The sequence below is a fragment of the Syngnathoides biaculeatus genome, chromosome 2, assembly GCF_019802595.1.
Source record: "Syngnathoides biaculeatus isolate LvHL_M chromosome 2, ASM1980259v1, whole genome shotgun sequence".
In the NCBI taxonomy this organism is placed as follows: domain Eukaryota; kingdom Metazoa; phylum Chordata; class Actinopteri; order Syngnathiformes; family Syngnathidae; genus Syngnathoides; species Syngnathoides biaculeatus.
In genome coordinates, this window is record NC_084641.1 from 4,924,911 (window position 1) to 4,952,016 (window position 27,106).

The 27,106-nt window shown below is 45.5% G+C and overlaps 2 protein-coding genes across 2 annotated transcripts; both read right to left on the reverse strand.

Moving 5' to 3' along the window:
- marchf9 (membrane-associated ring finger (C3HC4) 9) lies at positions 1 to 14,959 on the reverse strand. Its single transcript, XM_061807950.1, has 4 exons — positions 13,887 to 14,959; positions 10,736 to 10,891; positions 4,259 to 4,451; positions 1 to 1,034 (listed from the first exon to the last, which is right to left on the reverse strand). Exons 1-4 carry the CDS (start codon positions 14,271 to 14,273, stop codon positions 703 to 705), a joined length of 1,068 nt encoding a protein of 355 aa, XP_061663934.1. The 5' UTR covers positions 14,274 to 14,959; the 3' UTR covers positions 1 to 702.
- Positions 14,960 to 19,152: 4,193 nt separating this feature from the next.
- tspan31 (tetraspanin 31) lies at positions 19,153 to 26,251 on the reverse strand. The gene is made up of 6 exons (XM_061828227.1): positions 25,958 to 26,251; positions 24,577 to 24,744; positions 24,415 to 24,495; positions 22,408 to 22,548; positions 22,060 to 22,170; positions 19,153 to 21,384 (listed from the first exon to the last, which is right to left on the reverse strand). The coding sequence occupies exons 1-6, from the start codon at positions 26,195 to 26,197 to the stop codon at positions 21,310 to 21,312; spliced, it is 816 nt and encodes a 271-aa protein (XP_061684211.1). The 5' UTR covers positions 26,198 to 26,251; the 3' UTR covers positions 19,153 to 21,309.
- Between the last annotated feature and the right edge of the window lie 855 nt (positions 26,252 to 27,106).

Below are 27,106 nucleotides of genomic sequence, written 5' to 3' on the forward strand. Positions count from 1 at the left end.
TTATGTGGTAAAGAAAATGATATAATCATGCAAAATTCCTCATGAAATGTACATATGATGTATTTATTGCAAAGAGATTATATCTAAATATCATTTCAATCTCATTGATTTTGATATGATTTTGGAGGGAATTTTTTTTCCTTTCACTTGGGTGTATTGCCTGGTATTGATAATGATCTTGTTCAAATGAAGAACCACACAAAGGTGTCTGGAAAGGCTCGGCATGTACTGTAAGGACTGACATGATTTCTTGATCCCTCCGAAATCAAAGATTGAGTAGAAAACAAAGAGATGCAAAAAAAAAAAAACAAAAAAAAAAAATTCGAGGCTCAACCGAAAGAGAAAGAAATGTCTCTGTGCATCCTGATATTGAACTGGAGAGAATAAAAAATGTCTGGTCATTTCGGATTAGTTTAGAAACGCTCCTTTCCCCCTTTTCCGTCCTTCCTTGATGTCTTTGAAAGTGTTTTTTTTAAATCCTTTTTTCATCACTTCCCTCATTGGTGAAAAGGAGCATCTGGCTTCTTCTCGTGATTAGAAACAAGAGGAGAACTCGTGGAGAGTGTCTCTGCGTGTTTTTGATGCTCCGGGCATCGCTTTTGCTTCCTCTGCAGGTCCTTTTCCGATTTCGCTTTCCCTATTACATACGCTCACCTAGATCTGGACTCCAAGGCCACGAGGAGGTCTTTCCTCCTTGCCACCTCATACGGTGGTGACCCTCATCACCACCTCCCGGTTGGCGGCGGTGCCGATGCGTGGGTCGTTGGGCCGCAGCTGGCTGAGGATGTGCAGGATGGTGTATCCGCAGCGGCGGTTCAGAATAGTTCTCAGCCTCCTGCCCCGGCGGCCCGCGCTGCCGCCCGCCAGGCCCTGTGGAGTCCCGCGACCGCCACGGGCCCCCGTCTTGCTGGCCAGACTCACCGGGTCGCCCAGGTCTTTGGATTTCTCATAGTTGAGAACTTTCCACTGCTGGTTGACGGCCTGCCATCGTTTGAAAATGCGATACACTGACGATCCCTCGTGGATGATGAGGCCTGTCGGAAGAACAGGACAATTTAGATCTGTTCCTCAACAGACAAGATACGCTGTGAAGTAAATCTCAACTCATACATCTGGTGAGACACCAAATTATTTGAGGATACACACACACAAAAAAGAAAAACTGAAAAGTCGCTATTCAAAACACAAGCCACAGTCAGAGTTTTAGAAAATGAATTACCAATTTCCAAACTTAGCCTGACCAATCGGCAATGCAAATAATATCGACATGAACAAGTAAAGAGCAACGTTTAGCTTGATGTTTGACAAAACATCGTCGCAATTAATTCTGAACTTAAATTAACGGTTGAGAAATGCAAAGCTTTAACGCAAATCTACTGCTATTCATGTTTTACTGCGTGTGTGCAAGCCAAGGTCATCTCCCTCTGACTTGGGGTAGGGGGGGGCGAGTCCTGTTGTGCGTACACACCAGAGTACACACTATTTTTGGAGTCCTTAGAGGGAGTGCTGGTGAGCGTTCCCTCTGGGGACTCCATCGTTCTGCTGGGGGACTTCCAACGCTCACCTGGGAAATGACAGCGATACCTGGAAGACTGTGATTGGGAGGAACGGCCCCCGTCGATCACAACCCGAGTGGTGCTCTATGATTGGACTTGAATTTATAAGCTTCATACAGGTATTTCAATTGCAATTAAGTGAAACTGCACTTTTGAGGGACATTGTGGTATTTAATTTGTCCACTTGAAGTTGCCTTTCACACACAACATAAGCGTGCCTGCTTGAGTGACGTGAACAGCCAGTGCGGTCCAATGCTAACGAGAGTGGGTGTTGGTGAGAATAAAAGCGAGAGTAGGGATATTTCAAGGGAGGCTCGTCGGTTCCATTCATTGGAACGTATCAAGCGTCTAGCATACATTTGCATACATTCAACTCACGAGCTTTTCTTTTTCTTCCACAGGTTCAATATCCATTATGAATATAGTTGATTTCAAACACAATATTTGATGTTTTATGTTCAATTTATATGACCTTATGCACCAAGGAGGTGCGGCTCACTAGATGCATAAATGTGTTTTTCCCCATAGGGAAAGCTCACCTGCGGCGATTGGGGACAACAATTCAATTTTGTAAGTGCGGCAAAACAGGTGGCAGATTGATCAGCCGCTTGTGAAAACAGTTGCCAAATCACACGACGGTTCAGCTGGGTTTGCCGGTGTCGCTCGGTGTGCGGCAGTTTTTAGACGCAGTCATTGAGCAAGGGAGGAGTCACCACATTTAAAGAAAGGCCTACTTCTGTCGGCCAATCAGATGACAGCTGGGCCACGGACATCCTTCACATATGTTTTTTTGCGGTTCAAAACCGATGTTCAGCTCCCTTACAAAAAAATTTCTCCCCCCATTGACAATTCTATTCATAAATTTAAGCATGAACTATTTGAGCAAGTATACCATGGTTAGAATACCCCTTTTTAAATTGTTCATCCACACACCTGCCACCCTCCAGGCAATGATTGGGTTTGAGGTCACAAAAGTTTGAGCCGTGACATATTCTATTACCAACACTTCTCTTCTCCCGAAGAATTTGACAATTTGAAATTTTGCTAGAGATTTTTACAAGAATCAGAGAAGTTGCACTATGGATTTGCTTTCGCGGGCCACATATCTGGCCCCCGGGCCTACAGTTTGACACCAGTGGGTTAAGAACTGTGCCAGTGTACAAGATATTGAATACACAGCATCCAATGCCTATTTAGGCTTATGAATGAATATAACGTATGAATCGCTCATGTGTGGGGGTGCGTTGGAAACTATGCGGTGGTCCGGTTCTGTCGGGTTGGGCCGCGTCACGGAGTGGGGGCAGGCTTAAAGCAGCTTTTGTCCTGGGCTTGACCTTTGTCCATGTTGGCAGAAGATGACATCCAGCGAGGTGGAAGGCACGACAAGGAACAAACATCTCAGCGTCGCCTTCAAATCAATCAATTTGATCCCGGCACTATCAGTCCCAATTTTGATTGGTGCTGGTTGGAATGGAAAAGTAATGCAGGCCAGGCTGGGCTAAGCAAGGCCAAGGCAGAAGGGAGCCGGGTCGTTCTGGAACTCGATGACATCGCCATCATACGTCACCGTTGATGACTCTAACCAAGGGATGGGCAAATGTTTTGGCTCAGGGGCAACATTAATAGGTGGGCCAATACAGAACCAGATCCTTAAGTATCAAAAAGAAACTAATCAAACAAATTAAAAAAAGGGCATTCCGTGTTAATGCTCAACTTTACTTTTAATCGTGACAGTTGTTTTGTTGATCACTTTTATTTTTTATTTTTTTGCCAGTGCATCAAAGTCTGGTGGTAGTTTTGTTGTGGCAATACCCAGAACACAATGGGGATGTTCATCATTCACCTGGGATCTGTAGGATGTTTAGCTGGTGTTCATCACACTAAAAGTCTGCCCACATACAGTACAGATGTAGAACCAAACACCGCCAGCATCCTGTGTGCCATCTTCAGGATTTTGGGACGTTTATCTGCGCTTAATGAAGCATAAAACCCTGGCATGTCACACTGGAGATCAATCAGTTCCAGGGCCTTGTGTGACCGAATCTTGGATTGGATTTTGTCAGAAGGAGGTGTTTTGATGAACCTGCAAGCTTGATTCTTAACCGCTGAGCTGTAGCCAACAGTTCCTGCATTTATTGGCCATTAGCACAATCAGCGTGCGTGGTAGAAACGTGACGGCTTATGTTATATTCCTCTAAAACCGCAATGGTTTCTTAACAATTTAGACATACAGCCGTTGAGTGGACCTCTGTGAAAAAGTATTTAATCACACATTGTAGATTAAGCACTTAGCACTAACAGTCAACTTTTCTTTTCTTTGGCCCACGCATGGTTGAAAAAGGGTTCAGATCAGTAGCAGCGTAAAAACAGAAAAGCCAAAGTCAAGTCTCAACCAAGTGAAAACACTGGTGATTACAGCACAACCTGGTGGAACCAGTCGCCATTACAGGATGCTGTCCAATCGATAAAGGCATGATTTTGATATGATTTGGGCAATTCAGTGCCAATCGTCGGCGGGTCGATTCGAAATGATAACGGGCCAGATCTGGCCCGGGGCCCGTACTTTGCCCACCCCCAGGGGGACGCCCTAACACACAAAATAAATAAATAAAAAAACTTTGTTGGTTAAATTAAATTGGACTTCTTGACTCTGTATTTCTTTGTACCGCAGTCGTCCAGCAGACCGTTTACGGCGCGCTTACCTATGCAGACAATGTCCATGAAGCCGTACATGCCGTAGCAGATTTGGAAGAGCAGGTCCTGACGTTGCCACTTGGCCGAGGGGCTGAGAGAGGACCAGATGAGCCAGGAGATGCTGGCAATGAGGAACAGGGAGCCCAGCACGATGGCCGCGATCTGCACCTTCTCGATCACCGTCAGCGAGATGGCCTGCCACTGGAAGGACACGCCGCTGGACAGACTCTTACATGCTCAACAAGTACTACATTGTCCAAAGTAATGCTTCCATTTGATATCACATTACTTTGGTCCAACCAGATGAATTGAAAATACCAAACAACTGCAAATTATTAGCTTCTCTGATTTGGTAGTACTGACAACCTAACTCCCAAAATCTTAATATAATACCATTTACAGCAGTGGTACTCCTACACCAACTCACACCTAAAAAATGTGGATCAATAAAATATTTTAAAACAAACACTTGTTTAAAATTATATACAAATGATGTACAGTAAATGCAAATGAGTTCAACTTAAAAGTTAAACACAACCGAACTGTGCTGTGTGCCAGTGAATCTTTGGCAAACAACTTGAGGGGGCTCTTGTGCAACTGATGGTGTGCGTGCTGCACCCCAATGTGAAATTATCAAAGAAGATCCAACGTTATTTCAGGTGCGGCCCCAGACTTTGGTGCGGGCAATGTGGGTTCGGTTCCAATTTCGTGATGGTCTGTCTATATCTATGTGCTCTGTGACTGACTGGCAAGCGGTTTAGGGTGTAGTCTGGCTTTTGCCCCAAATCAGCTGGGTTAGGTTCCAGTGTCCTGAGACCCTAACCAGGATAAAGTGCTCTTGAAAATGGACTACACAGGCCATCTCTTTTTTTTTTTTTGGATGCGGGGAGGGGGCCACTTCTCATTGGAGTTACAGTTGAGCTGGAGTCTTGCCCATCTGATTTTGTGTAGGAGGCGGGACATACTCGGAACGGGCCAACTGCCAATCACAGGGCACGTAAATCCAAACAAGCAGCTATGGACAGTTTTGCTGAAACCATTTTGGAAAGTGGAAGAAAGCTGTTTTGATGAAAATCTACCAAAGTGAGTATATTATCCGGGATGTAACGTTTCACTGACATGGCCAAGTGCTGAGTTTCCTGGCTTCCGACTTACACGTTTCCATGGCAACAGCAAGTACCACCAATCGGAGAAGTGCGTACCCACTTGATAGAGGAAAGCCGTGTCCTTCTTAATACAAACAAGTTTCTTTATTCAACATCCAAGGTTGCACGAAACATAAATTCCATGTAGATCTGTGGCATCGTAGACAGACAGACAGACAGACAGACAGACAGACAGATAGATAGATAGATAGATAGATAGATAGATAGATAGATAGATAGATAGATAGATAGATAGATAGATAGATAGATAGATAGATAGATAGATAGATAGATAGATAGATAGATAGATAGATAGATAGATAGATAGATAGATAGATAGATAGATAGATAGATAGATAGATAGATAGATAGATAGATAATGCAGCCCTATGGGGGCACAAACCAGTGCAATCTGTAGGCCGGTCCCAAGCCCGGATAAATGCAGAGGGTTGCGTCAGGAAAGGCATCCGGCGTAAAAACTGTGCCAAACAAATATGAGCGTTCATCTAAAGAATCCCATACCGGATCGGTCGTGACAACGCCCTCCCCCGGCACTGCTAACCTGCAGGGCGTCGGTGGAAATTCAGCTACTGTGGGTCGAAGACAAAGAAGAGGAGGAAGCCGGATCCATCGTCAGAAGCAAAAGAGGAATGCACAGAGCCTACAACTGAGTGTAGGGACTTTGAATGTTGGGACTATGACAGGAAAAGCTCAGGAGTTGGTTGACACGATGATTAGGAGAAAGGTTGATATTCTGTGCATCCAAGAGAGCAGGTGGAAAGGTAGTAAGGCTAGAAGTTTGGGAGCAGGGTTTAAATTATTCTACCACGGAGTAGATGGGAAGAGAAATGGAGTAGGGGTTATTTTAAAGGAAGAGCTGGCTAAGAATGTCTTGGAGGTGAAAAGAGTATCAGATCGAGTGATGAGACTAAAATTTGAAATTGAAGGTGTTATGTATAATGTGGTTAGCGGCTATGCCCCACAGGTAGGATGTGACCTAGAGTTGAAAGAGAAATTCTGGAAGGAACTAGATGAAGTAGTTCTGAGCATCCCAGACAGCGAGAGAGTGGTGATTGGTGCAGATTGTAATGGACATATTGGTAAAGGAAACAGGGGCGATGAAGAAGTGATGAGTAAGTACGGCATCCAGGAAAGGAACTTTGAGGGACAGATGGTGGTGGACTTTGCAAAAAGGATGGAGATGGCTGTAGTGAACACTTATTTCCAGAAGAGGGAGGAACATATAGTGACCGACAAGAGCGGAGGTAGAACCACGCAGGTAGATTATATTTTGTACAAACGATGAAGGAAGAAAATGAGAGAGAAGGAAGAGTTGAAGAGGCAAGAGTGAAAGACCAGGAAGTGGAAATGATTAGTAAGGGGAAAGTCAGAAAGGCACTACAAAGGATGAAAAATGGAAAGGCAGTTGGTCCTGATGACATACCGGTAGAGGTATGGAAGCAATTTGGAGGGATGGCTGTGGAGTTTTTGACCAACTTATTCAACAGAATATTAGCGGGCGAAAAGATGCCTGAAGAATGGAGGAAAAGTGTTCTAGTTCCCATTTTTAAGAACAAAGGGGGTGTTCAGAGCTGTGGGAACTATAGAGGAATAAAGTTGATGAGCCACACAATGAAGTTATGGGAAAGAGTAGTGGAGGCTAGACTCAGGACAGAAGTAAGTATCTGCGAGCAACAGTATGGTTTCATGCCTAGAAAGAGTACCACAGATGCATTATTTAGCTTGAGGATGCTAGTGGAAAAGTACAGAGAAGGTCAGAAGGAGCTACATTGTGTCTTTGTGGATCTAGAGAAAGCCTACGACAGAGTACCAAGAGAGGAACTGTGGTACTGCATGTGTTAGTCTGGTGTGGCAGAGAAGTATGTTAAAATCGTAGGTGTGCCTTAGGTGTGACAGAAGAATTTAAGGTGGAGGTGGGACTGCATCAGGGATCAGCTCTGAGCCCCTTCCTGTTTGCAGTGGTAATGGATAGGCTGACAGATGAGGTTAGACTGGAATCCCCTTGGACCATGATGTTCGCAGATGATATTGTCATATGCAGTGAAAGCAGGGAGCATGCAGAGGAACAATTGGAAAGATGGAGACATGCACTGGAAAGGAGAGGAATGAAGATTAGCTGAAGTAAAACAGAATATATGTGCGTGAATGAGAAAAGTGGAGGGGGAAGAGTGAGGCTACAGGGAGAAGAGATAGAAAGTGTGGACGACTTCGAATACTTGGGGTCAACAATACAGAGCAATGGAGAGTGTGGTCAGGAAGTGAAGAAACGGGTCCAAGCAGGTTGGAACAGCTGGCGAAAGGTGTCTGGTGTGTTATGTGACAGAAGAGTCTCTGCTAGGATGAAGGGCAACGTTTACAAAACAGCGGTGAGGCCGGCCATGATGTACGGATTAGGTTAGGGTTGGCACTGAAGAAACAACAGGAAGCTGAACTGGAGGTGGCAGAAATGAAGATGTTGAGGTTCTCGCTCGGAGTGACCAGGTTGGATAGGATTAGAAATGAGCTCATTAGAGGGACAGCCAAAGTTGGATGTTTTGGAGACAAGGTTAGGGAGAGCAGACTTCGATGGTTTGGACATGTTCAGAGGCGAGAGAGTGAGTATATTGGTGGTAGGGTGCTGAGGATGGAGCTGCCAGGCAAAAGAGCGAGAGGAAGCCCAAAGAGAAGGTTTATGGATGTGGTGAGGGAAGACATGAGGGCAGTTGGGGTGAGAGAGGAAGATGCAGGAGATAGGCTATGATGGCAAAAGATGACACGCTGTGGCAACCCCTAACGGAACAAGCCGAAAGGAAAAGAAGAAGATGGACAGATAGATAGATAGATAGATAGATAGATAGATAGATAGATAGATAGATAGATAGATAGATAGATAGATAGATAGATAGATAGATAGATAGATAGATAGATAGATAGATAGATAGATAGATAGATAGATAGATAGATAGATAGATAGATAGATAGATAGATGTCACCCACAAAAGAAGCTGATCAAATGTGTTCATTATGGGCTGATCAAAATAAAACGTGGTTCACCGGTCCAATGATGAAATGCATGATCGGCGTCTGTGATGGAAACGTAGAGCGTGTTTTCAGCGTGTTGACAAGAGCGGACAATTTCATGTTGGACTTGTGTGAAAACAAACGACATGCGTGATGCCATCCATCATTAAAGTTGCTGAACTTGAATGGCACTGAGCACCCTCTCCAAACATCCCAGCTGAGAGCAGCTACCTTTTCCCCCTCCTGTCTAATGCAAATGAAGTTCTGCTCACCAGACTTCCCTCAACTGCAGGGTGTGATTATTCATGATACATCCAGGGGGAAAAAAAATGGCTTGTGGAGAATATGGAGCGGTATCAAGAAAGAGTGGATCAGAACAAAAAAAAGAGCAGTGTGTTTAAAAACAACAACAACAAAAAGAGAGACGCTCCTAAAACTGAGGAACAGTTTGAAAAAAAATCTATGCTAGTTTTTTCACTGTCAAAGCTTGTAACTATTCCATCTTAGTGTTGTGTTTACATATTTCCTCTGTTCCACGTTATTTTCACATTGTTCAGAAACTTGACCTCATAGAGAAAAACTGAGATTGGTTTTGGGTTCCGCACCAGAAAAAAGCTGCTGGACCTAACTCAAAAAAAATGTGTGCTCCCCAGTGATCTTGGGGATTGTTTTTATGTCAATGCATTAGAAACACTGCATATTATGTTCAAAATCAAAACATGAAGAAAAATGTTTCCATTTTGAAATTCAGCCATCCATCCATTTTCTTGTGCTTATCTGAGGTCAGGTCACAGACTTCCCTGTTCCCAGCCACTTCCTGCAGCCCTTCCGATGGGATCCCGAGGTGTTCCCAAACCAGCTAAGAGACGTAGTCTTTCTAGCATGTCCTGGGTCATCCTCCACGGGCGACGTGCCCTGAACACCGTACCAGGGACTCTGAGCTCCTCACCCCCACCAAGGAAGTCCAAAACAGAACACCGCTTGGGTTCTGAACAGGGATGGCGTTCCTCCCAAACACGCCCTTCCAGGTGTAGCTGACATTGCCAAAGTGAGCAATGAAGTACTCCAGAAAAATAACGGAATCCCTGGCGGGAGCACTCTCCAGCACGCTCTACGAGGACTCCAAAAAGGGTGGGTACTCTGAACTGCTGTTTGGTGCATAGGCACAGAAAACAGTCAGGACCCATCCACCCCCTCTCCCCCCACCCAAGGGCCAAGGGAGGCTACCCTCTCATCCACTGGGGTGAACCCCAATGTACAGGTCCTGTGCCAGGAGCCAATAAGTACACTCATATCTACTTGGTGCCTTTCACCATGGGGAACTCCAGAGTGGGAGACAGTTCAACCCATTTCAAGAGGACTTGAATCAGAGCCCAAGCCATATGTGCAGAAGAACCAGATTACATCGAGTTGCAACTTCTAAACCTCACACGCCAGCTTGTGCTCCTTTCCTGCCAGAGAGGAGACATTTCATATACCTTGAGCCTGTGCCCTTGGGCACTGCCTAGCTCACTCTGCACACTCAACTCTATGCTCCCTGCTTCACATGGTGAGCCCAAGGGAAGTAAAACCCACGTTACACAAGCACACATAGGCTCCCATCACCTCCTTCTCATTTCCTGCTCGGAGAGAGGGCTCAGTTAACGGTGACTGATTCTGTGAGTGTACTTGTTCGGGTTTTGTTTGATAAACCGGGACGAGATCTGAGGCTGACCGCCTCCCCTGGAGTGGATGTCATGGAAGATTCTGCTCCAACACAACCACTTTCTTGAAGATTCTACCCACGGTGCTTCATCTCTTGCCTTTTTCATGAATATTAGACAGCTCCAAACAATGTGATAAATGTTCCTCACTTGACATCCATTGCAGCCTGGCCGTCCTTTCTTAAGGTGTCATCCTTTCTCCACAAATGGCTTTTGGAATTTTTCCTTGGTTGACTGGGGGGCTTAGATTAGGGGATGTGATCAATCAGCCAACTCCGGCTGATGAAGGCCCATACTGGCCAACGTGACTTAGTATTTTGTTGAATAACGATAGTTTGCAATAACTGCCTTGCATTTGTGTTGCATGGACTTACAACTTCTTACAGTCCAAGATGATTTCACACCTATTTCTATTTCACAGAAAGAATGAGCGCCACACTACGTTTAATTTTAAAATGGCACTTTCGATGAGTTTGATTGCACACTCATGAGCATACAAATCCAATGTTGAGTCTGTTGGTTTTCTACGACTACTGGTTTTTGGTCTACTGATTTTGAACAGCACTAGCTACGTTTGAGCTGTCCCAAGTCAGAGCGGGACGGACGGATGAAATACCTGCAGGGGGTTTTTGGTGCTGATGGCCAGAACCTGGTACTTGAAGTAACACAGCTCACAGCTCCAGGAGCCCCTTTCACTGATCCAGCGGATGAGGCAGGGCTGGTGGGTACAGCGCACAGACCCGTCGCACCGGCATGGGCTCAATAGCTCTCCCTGCATGACATAATAGGAACCACAGCAAATCAGGAAAATCATACAACACAGGTAGAGTAATATTTGAAGACAATAGGCACTACGGTACCTCCGGGTCGCAGAAAGTGATTGACTACCACTGTCGTGAACTGACAACCGTGGCATAAACAAATTGTGTTTGGGGTTGCACTACCAGGTATACACCAAATGGTTTAGGTATTTTTAATGTCTTTCTGTCGTGGATAAATAAATGGCTCAAATAAGATGGAGGAGAGCAGGTGACAATATGAGCATTTTACCGACAGAACCCATTTATACACGGTTAGCAGCATTTCTTAGACTTTTTTCTATTCTTGTACACTTTTTGGACAATCAAAATAACGTGAGGATATTAAAAAGAAGTTCACTGACTCAACATCTTTTTAGAAAGGATAAAGTTTCCATCCATCCATTTCCTACCGCTTCTCCGGGTTGGGTCACGGGGGAAGTAGCTTCAGCAGGGATATCCAGACTTCCCTATCCCCCGCCACTTCTTCCAGCTCTTCCAGAGGGATCCCGAGGCGTTCCCAGGCTAGCAGAGAGATGTACTTTCTCCAGCGTGTCCTGGGTTGTCCCTGGGGTCTCTTTCTGGTGGGACATGGGACCCAAATATCTCACACGGGAGGCATCCAGGAGGCATACGAATCAGATGCCCCAGCCACCTCATCTGGCTCCTCTCAATGCGCAGGAGCAGCGACTCAACACTGAGCCCTTCCGGCAATCTTCCCTCACCCGTGACAAGATACTTAAACTCCTCCACTTGGGGCAGGATCTCATCCCCGACCTGGAGAGGGCACGCCACACTTTTCCGACTGAGGAACATGCTTTCAGATTTGAAAGTGCTGATTTTCATGTCAGCCGCGAACCGCTCCAGTGAGAGTTGGAGTTCACGGCTTGATGAAGCCAACAGAACCACATCATCTGCAAAGAGCAGATGATCGATGCTGAGGCCACCAAACCAAACACCCTCTATGCCTCATCTGCACCCAGAGATTCTTTCCATAAACATTATGAACAAAATCGGTGACAAAGGGCAGCCTTGGCGGAGTCCAACTCTCACCAGAAACAAATTTGACTTATTTCCGGCAATGCGGACCAAACTCTCATAGCGGTTGTACAGGGACCGAACAGCCCATATCCGGGGGTTCGAGACCCCATATTCTGGTTTATTGGATCATAATACTTCCCCTTTTTTGGGGACAATGACCCTTAACCAAATAATAATAATAATAATAAGTTTCTCCTCTGTCCCAATGTGAGTAATACAAAAACTTCATCGAGCACAGAAAAAAATCACGTGGGGATGACAAAGATTTCAAGACATAAAACGCATTTGTAAAGGGACAGACTGGAAAGTAACCCACCATCATGGGGTTTGCGGATGGCAGTTTCTCTTCTATGAAAAGATTTGCTTGGGTTGTCTTTGAGTTATTTAGCAAAACATAATAACTGCCAGCTAACGTTCAGTCTCCAAGATGGCTATACGTTTCACTGTCAAAGTGAGCACATCTGTATCAATCCAAGTGACAGAAAAGTCCATTCCTAAATTCCCTCACTGTGTATGACTTACCACCATTTCCCACAATTCTCTTTTGGTATCAATGTACCTGTTCACATGTCAATTACGACCAGCATTACATCTCTCTCCAAAGCAACTAGGCTCACCTAACATCTTTGCACACATTCAAACTCTGGTGGTAGAGAAGAAGACAGAACACATGTTCGTCCTGATCAAATGACATGGAAGGCTCTGTTTATCCACCCATGCATCCATTTCCCAAGTTGCTTATGCTCACAAGCGTCACGGGAGTGCCGGTATCCATCCCGGCCAACTTTGGGCCAAAGGCGGTGTACACCTTGAACTGGTTGCCAGTCAGTCGCGGGGCACATATCAACACAATCACTGAGCGGGAATTGAACCCACGCTGCCGGAAGCAAAGTGAGGCCTCTGTACCACTACACTACACCATCTGTGACTCTTGGCGTAACATAATGTGGGGCGTTGATGCACTCTTAACTGCTCCAAAGGAACAAGACTGTATCTTGCACAACTGTGACTCTTATGAGGAATACAGTAGTTCCTATTAATTGAATGTCTATTGTTCTTTGTCGATTGTCGTATGAGGGCGGCACCGACTGCCGGAGACAAATTTCTCGTGTGTTTTTACATACTTGGACATTAAAGCAGATTCTAATATGTGTCTATGTATGTATGTGTGTGCATGAGAGAAAGAGATAATGATGCAGGCATTGATCTAATGAATGAAAAAAAAAATACTAATGTTGGCAGTTAGTCCATCTTATAATGTTTAATTGTAAAGTACAATAATGGGAAAAAAAATCCGTTATGACCTAATTTATCCATTTTATTGAAGTTGTTAGTCTTCATTTCACTACTTTTACTGAGATTTTCGATTTTTGCTGCCGTACAGCTTCAGAACCCCTATTGAAGTATTTTATGCAGGTGTATGGAAGTCCAAATTTTGGTACTGTGAAACCACTATTAGTGAGTACAAATCGTCCACTAGTAGATGGACCTTTGGCTGTGGAGCAAATGCTCAGAAGGCTCCTTCAGATCCAGTTTAAGGTTTCAGTGCGATTACAGCGGGGAAAACGTGACTAGAAATACGAAGAATTTATTTATTTTAAGTGAGGACAAAGAGCGCACTAGTACTTTGACCCTGAAGCTCCTCAAACGTACGTGGGACCAGTAGTGGCGAAAACACAAGACAGCGGTTCCACTCTTAGGCTGAACGCCCCCTCCCCCTTTTTTTTTTTAAATAAAGATGATCAATCAGCCGAGTATATTTAATGAGAAAAGGGAGGACTTGTTGTTGTTTTCAGACAGTGTGAGCCTTATATGGAAGGCTCCATCACGGGCTGCGTTCGACGAGCAGTGGAGCGCGCGAGCCCGCACGAACAAGCTCGCTCGGGCCTGACCTGCCGGTCGACCTCAAATGTTGGCCGGATGGCGCACCTGCTCGGGCCCTTGGAAGCAGATCCGGCACTGGGGGGTCCGCAGGCTGCTGGCGGTGCTGGCCAGCGACACTGCGTCCAGGCCCTGCACCTGCAGCTTGGGCTCCTTGTCGTCCAAGGCCCGCAGCTGGCTCCGGGGCCGTGGCGGTTCGCTTCCGTAGTACTCCTCGTCGTCGTTCCGGGAGCGGCAGTCGCCGAAGGGCGGCCAGCCGCAGCCGCCCATCACGCGCAAGCCTCGCACGGCGGCGGCAGCTGCTGCGGCGGCGGCGGCGGCCGAGCGTCGCTCTCTGTCGGGGTCGGGTGATGAGCCGGACTGGCTCGAATCGGATCGCATCCACACCAGCACTTTCAGTTCGTTCAGAAACATGCGGATCCGATATTTGAACATGTTGGGCTACACGCACACGGGAACCGACGCCTGCCTGGCTGGAGGATGTTTGCGAGTGGCTCGAATGGACGCGCTCCCTTCTTCCTTTCTTGGCCCTCGTCGAATTTTACAACGCGCCCATTCAGACGCTCGGTGTGCAGTCCTCACAGCAGCACGACATACATCATTCGTCTTCCGATGAAAATAGAAAGAAAATAAACCACCCGAGACACCTTGTGTTCATGTGCATGAAACGAGAGAGGTGACGGTCGAGCCTACATCTCGTCTCGCTCGCCGCCGATGTGGAGGCAAAGCAATGCCGAGGCGGGGAACTCGACATCCGCGCGCTCACATCTGGGACTCTCGGGGACAATCATCATCCGACAAAAGAAGCCATCTGGGGGCCAACAAAAGAGTCAGCTCGTCGTCACGGCCGCTCTCCTTTCTTCTGCTTTTGCCATCTCCTCCCGAGCATCCGGGCCCGAAAAGTCACTCATTCTCATTGTCCAAACACCGCCGAGTGCTCCCCGCGTCTGCCGTCGTCGCCATCAAGGGAGGAGGGAGGCGGAGGAACAGAAAGGAAAGGAACAACAACAACAGAAAACAAGAAAAAAGGCGGCCTGCGCTCGGTTTTGCCCGTCAAATGCAGAAGACCAAAGAAGGATGAAGGCGTCCGACAGCCATCGCCGACGAGGGGAGCGCATCCATCGATGCCCACCTCCAAATGGAGCTCGCCTCGCGCAGCTACTTCCGGAACACGCGTGGTGACATCCTGTACACGGACAAAGACTCTCACTTGTTTTTTTTTTCCTTTTTTTTTTTTTTTTTAAATGGAAAGTGCAGGTGGAGCGCTTCGGAGTCTCTTCGGGCAGCCAGGAGGCGCTGTCCGCGGTGCTGACGCCTCCTTTCGGAATAAAATTATTCGTCCAAACCTAAAGTACCGGCGGCCATTTGTCTTTCTTATGAGCAATTTACATCACAATTCGTCTTCATGGCGTTCGGTTGAAAATCCTCACTGGAGTCTGAGGACACGTAGTCGTACCACCCGGAAATAAGTTGTGTGACGTCATGAGGAAAAACTATCTTTGCCAGGGGTGACCAACATGTTGCCCACAGGCACCAGGTGACACCCCAATGATGGAAGATTGTGAGTTCGTAGGGATGTTGCAAAATTCAGTGTTGTCCTGGCACTCTGCTAACTACTTGTTCTACTTTCTTTGTATCTCTGTTCTACTTACATATGGTGAAATGTTCAGGTCATAGTACTGGATGAGAAACAGTAAGGGTGACGCTGAATATCAATGTTAGCCTTTCAGCTTCATATCAATGGTTTATTTCGTGAGGTGATGCTAAAAGAGGTGACGTGAAGTTGACTGTAAATCATATTGCCAGTTTACATACACCAAACGCACGCACGCGCACACATGCATACTGAAAGCAGCATTGGCCTTTCTCTAAGCTAGCAGGATTCCTGTGCTAATTCATTATTGATGGGCCATATTGAGCTGTTTGCCTTCCTGTTTGTCCACGCTGAATTGTGAGAAGAATCTGGATCCCCCCCACCCCCACACTCTCAGAAGCAATAATAAAAGGGCATCAGTCGTTCTTCCTGTTGCGTGCTGCAACAGGGACACTTCCATGTAGACTACGTGGCTCTAAGGCCAAAGCCGGCAACACAAGGGCAAGTTTGATTGTCAAAGTCTGGCAACGTGTACCACGAGTGCTACGCGGACTCCCTTGACATGTACGAGAGCCCACTGTTCAGTTCGAAAGTGCACCTTTTGACAAAGCACACTTGTTCCTAACTCGTTCATATATATATATGTATTTCCATTTTCTTAGCCGCTTATCCTCACGTGGGTCACGGGAGAGCTGGAGCCTATCCCAACTGTCAATGGACAAGAGGCGGGGTACACCCTGAACTGGTTGCCAGCCAATGGCAGGGCACATCGAGACAAACAGCACTCACAATAACACCTTGGGGGAATTTAGAGTGTCCAATTTTTGGGAATTTTTTGTCCAGTTTTTGGGATGTGAAAGGAAACCGGAGTGCCCGGAGAAAACCCACGCAGGCTCGGGGGAGAACATGCAAACTCCACACAGGTGGGTCCGGGATCGAACCAGGGACCTCAGAACTGTGAGGCCAATGCTTTACAGCTGACCCACCGTGCCGCCATATATATATATATATATATATATATAGTTGAACATCAGTTGCTGTTTTCACTCCAGCTCTGTCATCTTTTCTCACAATAACAACACAGCTTTTATGTATTACTACCAACTGTGACACAAACACCTACCATGCCTATACTCAATCAGTTGGAGTGCCAGGTGCATAAACTTGTACGGATTGTAACATCTTTGCATTTCTCTCCCTCACAATTGATATGACGACCTGAGATTCGCTGCCTAATTTGCATCTTCTGCTCAAAAGCCGTGCTGAGCTCTGCTCCAATCTGAAGCAGCACCACCATCTATTGGCCACACCCAGTCCTTACAGTGGTTTACAAACCTGAATTTCACAGACAGAAAGATTTTCGGCTGCATTCATTGGTTGAGGAACATACTTGACAACCAAATTGGGTCGGTGGTAGGAAACTGTTGGATTCCACTAGACCAATCTGAACAAAAGAAAGCATTGAATGTATTTGTAGACTTTCACTTACGCATACTTTATAATGTTTAATACTTTATGTCCTAGAGGAAAAAGTTTGGCTGCAGGTCTGCTTGGCTGACATGCAAGAACTTCGCTGGAAGTCCAATGCGACCGCTAAGGTTTTTTTTTTTGCCTCTTGAGCGGATTTCCGGCAACAGTTAACTTCCCCATCCTCCTGAGGGGCCTGATGCCAGTCCCCGCCCTACCAGGCGGGCCCATATGCCGGCTGGGCGCATTTGTTCGGAGAAACTGTGGAGGTTCGTGCGAGGAGAGACGACCATCTGTCCTCTCCCACATTTAGAACTCGCTCCGCAAGCACAAGGAGGACAGATAGATCTGCGAGGTTTCTGTCGCAGGTGTCGTCAAGCTTAGGGCCTCCGTAGGTCACGCCAAGTGAAGCTTGCCGCCATTCTGCAAAACTAGCCATGAAATTAACCAAACGCAGAAGTGCCAGATGCCTATCAGTGGCAACTCAAAAGTTGCTCATCAACAATCTCTTAAAAACACACTAACCGTCTGACTGTCAGCCGTAACTGCACTAAAGAATCCACCCGATGTCTTCAACACACTTGCTTTTTAGGAGGCTAAATAAAATAAAAACAGTGCTTTGTGGAGGTATTAGTATGGCATTGGGCACGTGTACAGTATATATATATATATATATATATATATATATATATATATATATATATATATATATATATATATATAATGTATGTGTTAAAATGGAAAAAGTAATAAAACTGAATTTAAAAAAAGGATAATTCCAACCCTTCAACTTTCATCTTTAGGCTAGCAGGACAGTTTCTCATCAGTTTCTTCTGCTGTAACTATTGCCAAACAGTCCTCTATGTGTCCAAAAATTGCATAGTCATTTGTCCGGCTTCAAGCCTTGGCTTATTTGAACTATGACCCTAACCCATCGTCGTCATTCCCACCAATAGCATCCAGCGTGTGCCTGTTTACAGGCGATTCTTCATTCAAGAGGTAAAAATAGCAGCAAGTGTGTGTCCCAGCTCTGACCATACTACCCCCACGTGGCGGAAGGTGGTAGAAATTCTCATGGTTCCAAGCCGTTTCCGGTTTAAAAAAAACAAGCAAAAAAAGCAAAAAAACAAAAAACCTTTCCTGTGGGCTGTGCATTAGGTACCTAAGCTGACTTGGTAGCACCACTACAACATACTGTAGCAATAAGAGAAATCATAAATGCTATAGGAAAATGCAATAAAACAGCTCATACGCAGCTATGCATCACACGCACAAGTGATGCTGATCACTAAATGTGCTAATGAATTGAGATCTCTCACGACGTGTTTTTCTCTGACCAACCAATCAGAGGACAACAACTGAAATTTGATTGGAGAAAACATCCACACACAGTACATCATCAATATTCAATTGCTTGACGGTGGGTAATGTATCAATATTTCCAGACTACTTCCAATGTCACCTTCCATTCCTTCAGGACTATCTAGACTTGCGTTTATGTCTTAAACACACACTATATTGCCAAAAGTATTGGCCCACCCGACATCCAAATAGTTGCTTTCCCTTCTACGGCCACAGGTATATAAAATGAGGCACCCTGGTTATGCAGACGCCGAGGCCAGCGCCAAGAGGTCGGTGACTTTCTCATGAGTCGATCGCTAGAGACCTCCAAACTTCGTGTGGCAGAGAGCTTCACGGAACAGAGCAATAGGTCACCAAGGGCATTGCAATGCCTCGGATGGCGAGGTGTAGAGCAAGCCGCCGCCGACTCTCGAGCAGTTGGAGACCCCTTGTCTGGAGAGACAAATGGCGCTTCTCCATCTGGCAGTCTCACGGATGAGTCTGGGTTCGGTGGTTGCCAGAACGATTCTTGTCTGAATGCTTGATTGGGCGCGGAGGGGGAGGGAAAATCCGCAGGTGTGGGCTTATTCCTCAGGACCTGAGCTTGGCTCCTTAGTTCCATTGAATTTGTTGTGGATGAAGTTGACTGGCCTGCCAAAGTTCTGACCTCAACCCCACAGCAAAACCCCTTTGGGATGAACTCAAGAACAGTTTGGGAGCCAAACTTTGTCATCCAACCTCAGTGTGTGAGCTGTAATGACATGAAATGTAGGTCTTTGAGTGTTTCAGCCAACGGAGAAGGAATTGCTGGCCCTAACCATGGCTTTCCTGCAAATAGCATTTTGTATATTTGTACACATAATTTTGTCCGCAGCCATCAAAAACACAAAAATGCAACACAAACTCCAAAAGTATGGTCCAATTTCAGGTTTTATTAATTGTAAAATGAGGTCCCCAAACAAATGGAAAAATACATTTGGAGGAGAGGCGCGCACATATAAACAAGGTGTGGAAATTGAGCAGAACAGTATTTGGCAACGCGTCTGCGAGCCTCAGGGAAAAGACTGGCCCAAAGCAGCAGCAAAATGTGCACCGGCTGTAAGCTGGCAAGTTCAAGTAAGACAATTCAAGTGGACGCTTATCCCAAGTGAAGAAGTGTGTACAGGAACGTCAATAAATCAGCAGGAAATATCAAAAACCCAACAAAGATGTCTTAAAACAAACCCATCTGTACAAAGCATTTAACACTGATGAATGAAAGAGTCAGCAATTACTGACAAGATTAAAAAGAACTGCAACCGAGGCCAAACCACACGTCACAACAAACCCTTAAAAAAAGCAAATTTGCCTCTGCCATGCACTTTTAGGAAGATTTAGCAAAGTGTGTATGTTTGTTGGCTATATTGTCATTTATTCCACTTAAATATGAGGAAAATCTATGTACCTGACAGGGAGCAACATCGGAGTGCGTGCAACACTAATGGAACAACTACACGGAAGATGAGTTTTATGTACAACATCAGGTCTGCAGTCCCATGGCGCTCAAACCTGTGACAGTTGGCTCAGTTACAGCTCACAATTATTCCAACGAGTGACTACTTTATCGAAATTCTGGTCCAGGAGCAACGTGACAAGAAAATGAGAGTCTGCCAAAATGCTGAGTTGGACTGGTGGGGCCCACTTCAACCTGAACTCTGAAAAAGCCCACAACTGTTTTCTTTTTTGGTAACGTCTTTACCTCTTGGTAAAAAAACAAAAACAAAAACGAAACTGAAAAGATAGTATATACCATAGTTGACCATTGACTCCTGGACCCTTTGGTTTGGTCTGGTCTGGTCTGCAACACAAGGAAGCCCTTCTCTGATTGGCTGACACATTTCGGGTCGCTTCAGTTCATCCACCAATAAGGTCGCAGGACACGTCAAAATAACCGTGACCTTTCAAATAGTGTCACTTACCGGATAAAGAAAAACCTAAGCCTGCAGATAACCGTGATTTTATAAAGGAATTCTTCTGTCCATTTTTTTTTTAAATAATCAAATAGAAAAACACTAATTCCCATTAAATTATTAAAAAATAAAAATCATTATTAAAATCTCAAAACTAAATGCACTAATTGATTAAAATTCAGCACTCTAAATGACAAATTGTTTGCAAGTGGCACCCCTGGTGAAACAAAGTTAATTATTCAGTCAGTAAATTAGCTCAAATGTTGACCACTGTTTTTCAACATGAAAGGCGACATTTGCAAATGCCTTATCTTAATTAAAAAAAACACACACACTTAATCGGTCTGCTTTGATGGAGGCCGAGAGGAATCTGAACACATTTGTTGTCAAGAGGTTGAACTCAGAAGATTTGGTATTGAGGAGGAGGGAGGGAAAAAAAAATCCCAATTGTATTTCTACAATGTCAGTTTGAAGGAAAAAAAAAAAAAAAGCTCCCGTTTATGAATAAAGAGTTGGAAATAAAGCCCCCCCCCCACTCTGACTCAACCCTGTCAAGGATAAATCAATGAAAAAAAAAAAAGTCAATTCAGGTGATAATTGATCATTGTTGCATCTGTAACGCAAATGGAACGTTATTGGTGTGAATGTGGGCAGTAGGATAGTTCATGGACTTCTTTCAACAAATGTCTGATTTTAGAGGCCTTTGAAGTCCAGATTTTTTTAAAAAAAAAAAAGAAAATTCCTCTCGTCCCCTTGCGAAGTCCAAGCCGTTTGTGCATTTTGCTCCACACATCTGGTGGCCACGTATTCTCACCGTCGCAGACGACGCCCTTGTTGCGTGTGACAACATTTCCAGGCCCACGTGGGCAAATTTGTGAGGTGCTTCTCACTCACTGGGATGGGCGGCAACCGCGAGGGCTAGAAGTCGGGCCATCAAAGAGAGGCTGGGTCGGAATACGGGAGAGTCGGCCTCACCGGTATTACGAGTCATCCCGTCGTGCGCAAACGCCCGGCCGGTCTCGGACCAAGAAGGCGTGTGGGGTGCGTTCTCGAGTGGGCCGGTCCGTTCTGCGTCGTGTACCAATGTGTCAAAAACGGCACGGGGATGAAGCGTGATGGATTATAGGAATGCGCTCGGGTTCGCTCGTGGGTCCTTCTGGTTCCTGTAGCGGACTGCCAGCCAAACTCCCAAAATCTGGAGGAGGACATTCAGGAAAGTCAGATGACGACAACACTGTACAGCCAAATATCGACTCTTGCAGTGTCTGGGGACAAATCCTTCAAAAGATTTTGAATCCAAACAGTGGCAACAAAAAGTCTACACACACTGTTCGCATGCCAAAACTTTTTCGATCACTAGGCCTTTTTTGAATGGTGGGCGCTCTTCCAGAACCGGTACCGGCGCCAAATGGTTACAACATAGTAGGATGTTTCAATGAATATTTCATATTAAACAGCTTTAAAATTGGATTTTGGTTGGCTAAAGCGCAAGTATTTTGGGTAAAAAAAAAAAAAAAAAAAAAAAAAGATTTGATTTCATCATAATTTTCAAAATCTGTACTGCCTTTCTTAGGTACATTATTGTCACAGCCTTGTTGTTAGGTTAGGGTTAGTTGGAGTTCGCTATTGGTAGATTTGACTTTTCATATTTTTCCCTGTGGAACCCACCCTCTCAGCTATTTTCACAATGACCATAAATCCCACAAGTGGACGGTGAAGTCCTGCCTAAATAGGAAAGTAGTAATTGATGGTCTTCACTGCACTATTTTAAGAATATTTGCAGTTCACGCAGACTGCGCCTAAATGTACCGAGTTTAAACACCTCCTGTTGGGCGTGTCTGCGTTAGTGAGAGAACCAAGCGCTGCTCACTTCTGTGAAGCTGAAGAAGAGCCCAACCCCTCCGAGGATCTTGAGAGCCTCACTGGCGTGGTGTAGCATCATATCCCCGCACGTGTAGCATGAAATGTTCTCCTTGCATAACTGCAATCCAATACAGAAAAACAGCAGATAAAGCTTTTTTTTCTTTTTTTTTTGGGTCTCTGGCACTGCAAAGCCGCGATCTGTCTGCTAAGCTCAAGCGATTTGGACAAACCGTGCGAGTTAAGCCAACGAAAACTGTGGCTACACACTACGGTGTACTGCTCACAGGACTATTTATTAAGCGACGTGATTAAGCGCAGGTCGTACTTGATATAAACGTGACATTTCCAGACTTACGGCGGGACAGTTCTGAAGATCTTCCTCGAACTGCGCTCGGTGGCTGGTGACGTTGAGCAGTCCGCAGCAGTTGAGCTGACTCTCCAAGTCGGTCTTGGTCTTATTATGCAGCATGCCCCATGCAGAGTTCAGAAGGCTTTCCTGGAAAAGCGTTTCATGTTTACTTAGCCTTGTGCCTCTATAACACCGTGCGTACATAAAGTTGGTGAGAAGTCAGTATGAGAGTGCCTGACTTGACATTTTCTACAGCTAGGAGAAAAGCACCAAACTTCGAACTGGCAAGAAGACAATTCATCCATCAATTTTCTAAAGCTTATCTGAGTTCGGTCGCAGCAGCAGTAGCTTTTGCACTGACGCCCAGACTTCCCTTACCCCAAGCCACTTCATACACATCTTTCCAGGGGATGCTGAGGCGTTCCTGCGCCAGCCGAGAAACGTAATCCCTCCAGCGCGCCCTGGCTCGTACCTGGGGTCTCCTCTCGGTGAGACGTGCCGGGACTAACTCACCAGGGACGCATCGAAATGAGATGCTCCACCCACCTCATCTGGCTCCTCTCAGAGGAGCAGCGATTTGATAATGACCACCTCTTGGATGAACGATCTTCTCATCCTCTCTCCTAGATAGAACACGGACACCCTACGGAGGAAACCCATTTCGGTTGCTTGTATTCGGGATCTTGTTCTTTCGGTCACGACCCACAGCTCGTGACCTTGAGTGAGGGTAGGAAATTAGATTGACTGGTAAATTGAGAGCTTTGCGTTTCGGCTTAGCTCCTTCTTTACCACACTGGACCGATACGAAGTCCACATCACTCCAGACACTACACCAATACTGCTGTTGATCCCCCACTCAATTCTTCCCTCGCTCATGAACAAGAGCCAAAAGTACTTGAACTTGTCCACTTGGGGTCGGATCTCATCCCCAACCTGGAAAGGGCATGCCACCCTTTTCCGACTGAGGACCATGGTCTTAGATTTGGTGGTGCTGATTCTCATGCCGGCCGCGAACCGCTCCAGTGAGAGTTGGAGATCATGGCTTGATGAAACCAACAGGACCACATCATCTGCAGGCTTGGCGGAATCCAACCCTCACTGGAAACGAGTCCGACTCGACTCCGCCGTCAGTAGGGAATGTGGACCAAACAGCCTATATCAGGGGGTGTGGCACCCCATGCTCCTAGAACACTTCACACAGGACTCCCCGAGGGGAATGCCTTCTCCAAGTAGATTGGTTGGGTGAACACCCATGCAACCTTGAGGACCCTATCAAGAATGTAGAGGTGGTCCACTGTTCCAAGGCCAAAACAAAAACCACACTGCTCCTCCTGAATCTGAGATCTAACTTCCTGACGGACGCTCCTCTCAAGCAACCCTGAATAGACATTACCAGGAAGGTTGAGGAGTGTGATCCCCTTACAATTGGAAAAACACCCTCTGTTCCCCTTTCTTAAAAAGGGGCTTTCGGATAAAGCTTCGTGAGGGGACTATGACGCACTTGTACCCTTTCAAGTCAACTGAAAGTTGACCGTTCAGCGTTTTAGTACTTTATGTACAACTTGTTTTTCTAACAAGGAACTCCACAGCTAAATTCAAAAGCTGTTGTTTGACCCAAAAAATTGATCAATAACATCCACTTGTATGTCCTTGTGAGTCTTTGGTCTCTGCTGCAACCTGCCAAAGACACCGTGATCATTTGAGCTTAGTGTCTATTTCCTGTTGGACAGCGAGGAACTGCTGATCGATAGAGCGGTCGTCATGGACTCATGATGTCAATATGGGAGCAGCGTGATGAAGATGGGGGTTTTAATTCCAATTCAAACAGGATAGCTATGGCTTTGAATTTTGTGCAAGTTGAGCAAAATGTATTGAAACACTGAGAATCTGTACATTTGCATTCAGAAGAAAAGGTCAGATTAAGTTCACAGCGCATTTTAGTCACATCCTGACAATTCAACCAAAAGACAATGGAGGTCAGGTACACATGAAGACGGAAGAGTACAGACTCACCTGCTGGCCGCGGTTCATCGCCAGGCAGGAGCAGGACACTCCAAATTGAAAGAGGAAGACTATGAAAAGAATTACCATGTACTAGGAAGCCAGACGTTAAAGAAAACCGCCGATTGAATTCATGAGACTTTCAATTCCCCGACTGACGAGGTGAAAGGATACAAAGAAAAGCACGACTTGGTGGTGGCGGATGGCTCCGACGAGGCCCACAGCGGCAATCAGCAAGAGGAAGACGCCCACGGCAATAACACCGCCGATGACGTGGATGCTGGACACCAAGCCGAAGCCCTTCCCCCACGCTGCCACGCCGATCAGCAGCAGCCCGACCAGCTGTATGTCACATGGGGGGGTCAGGGGGGCAATTAATTTCAACTTAATTCACTACATTTGAAGATATTTCCAACATCTTAAGAGGATTGAATACATTTTGTACACAGTTCTATATAGAAGTGTGACAACTCTTTGATAATCAGCCAGGTCTCGAAACAAGACCTCAACTTCAGCTTCTCCGCAGACAGAAATCAGAATATTTACTCTGAATTCCATCGTCCTCCACGGAAGCAGACCGATTACCTTTGTGCTTAATCGAAATGCAAAATTTTCAAACAGCTGCTTCTACTTTGGAAAGTAATGATCCAAGTTTTTGACCCACATGAATAGTTGATGGGCCTGTTCTTAAAATAAAAACACACCAGTGATGGGATGTTGTGATTTCGCAAAAACGTTTTAGAAGTTATCATTTGAAAATGTAAACTTTCTTTAGATTTATAGAACCTGATCCTTGTTGAAGCATTATTGCTAATTACTGAGATGTCAAGATAGTCTTCAAATAGATGAATACTAACACAAAGGTAATTTGAGCAATTTCTGAAATGTGTATCCAAATGTTAATAGTCCTTTGCATTGATTAGCACACTGACAAAAATACTTCATTTTCACTTCCAAGATTAAATTGTAGCATGTTGATGTAAATTCCCCATGCATTTTTAGTGTTTATAGTCAAATTAAGTTTTTTTTTTTGATCCAGTGTAGTGAAGTAGTCCTCAAAAAAAAGAAAAAAGATGACTGCTGGGGTAGACGTCTTGCGAAAATGAAAAGAACAAATCAATAAAAAAAAAACAAACAAACAGTAAACACACTGGTATTTGCTTGAGTGGACCACATCTGGCCTCTGATTTGTGCCGAATAAAGGTGAAAATTTGCATTGTTTTGAAACGGTTCAAGATAACACTCTGGGCAATGATTTCTATTTAGAGCTGATGAAACAGCCTGACCTGGGCCAACCCGACCCGAAGAAAGGGCTTTTGGACGTTTCACGCTAACGATCAGCTGGCCTAACTATCATCTTTGCTCCGAGGAAACTGCTCTACGGCTAAGAAGAACTACATTTGAAGCCAGCTACTAATATATTCACAGTACTCTGAGAATGTACTCGCCGGGGTCGTTCAGTGAGAAAACGAAAAGGATCGAAGCTGGTAGCATTTGTTCTGCGTTGCGGCTAAACTGCTAGCCGAGATGCTAAGGTAGCTAGCTCAAGTCTCACCATGTAGACCACGTTCAAGGCGCAAAGCGCGTTTTTGGAACAAGTGAAGCCACCGCACACCATCCCTACTGCCGACTGAAAGCCAAATCCAAGGAGGAGAAGAAATCGCTGCCGAGATTGACTTTTCCAGTCTTCTATTTTCCTGACGTAAGATACGCGTGACGTGACCACGTGACCAATTGCAACTTCCTTTTCCTGTTGAGGCGCTATTCTTCTTCGTCTAGTTCTTCTTCTTGCCATTTCCGTCACCTACTGCTCTGGAGTGTCGATCAGAGTACATACACACATCCAGTAGATCCAGTACTAGGGAGCAATAAAATATAGCCATCCATCTTGAGCAGCTTATCCTCACGAGTATCGCGGGAGTCCAATCCCAGCTGTCAACGGGCAGGAGGCAGGGTACACCCTGAACATGTTGCCAGCCAATCAGAGGGCACATGGAGTCAGACAACCTTCGCACTCACAATCACTCCTAGGCTCTCCAATTAATGCATGTGTTTTGGGGATGTGAGAGAAAACCGGAGTGGCCAGAGGAAACCCACACAGGCACGGGGAGAACATGCAAACTCCACACAGGCGGGGCCGGGATTTGAACCCCGCTCTTTAGAACTGTGAGGGCAACACTTTACAGTTGCTTCACCGTGCCGCCTAAAACAAATAGAACACGGAGAATTCATTGCTTCTGCATTTATTGCACTTTATTTGAATGACATTTTGTTTTCCTCTACATTGCTCTCTAAAGAAGTCTGGGATTTTTAACTTTACACATGCAGCACCTTCACGTCTATGCTACAGAGTTTAGATAGATAGATAGATAGATAGATAGATAGATAGATAGATGGATAGATAGATAACTTGTTTGCTTTGCTAGCTTCATAAGAAAGTAATTGATATGAAAAGAAAACAAAGTACTCGCTCCCCCCAACGCACACATACAGGGACCATCCTAATTTTGAGACAATAGTACATGACGTCTCTCGGGGGAACGACTTTTATATTTATTCCCTTCACAAATGTAGCAGCTTTGATAATGATAATGTTGTGTGGAAAAAGAAAAGTCATAGGAGACTTGCGGCGGCAGGAGCTTACTGCCTTATTGGACTTTACAAGGTAGGTACAGGCTAGCTAGCTTGCTCACGAGCAGTGCAG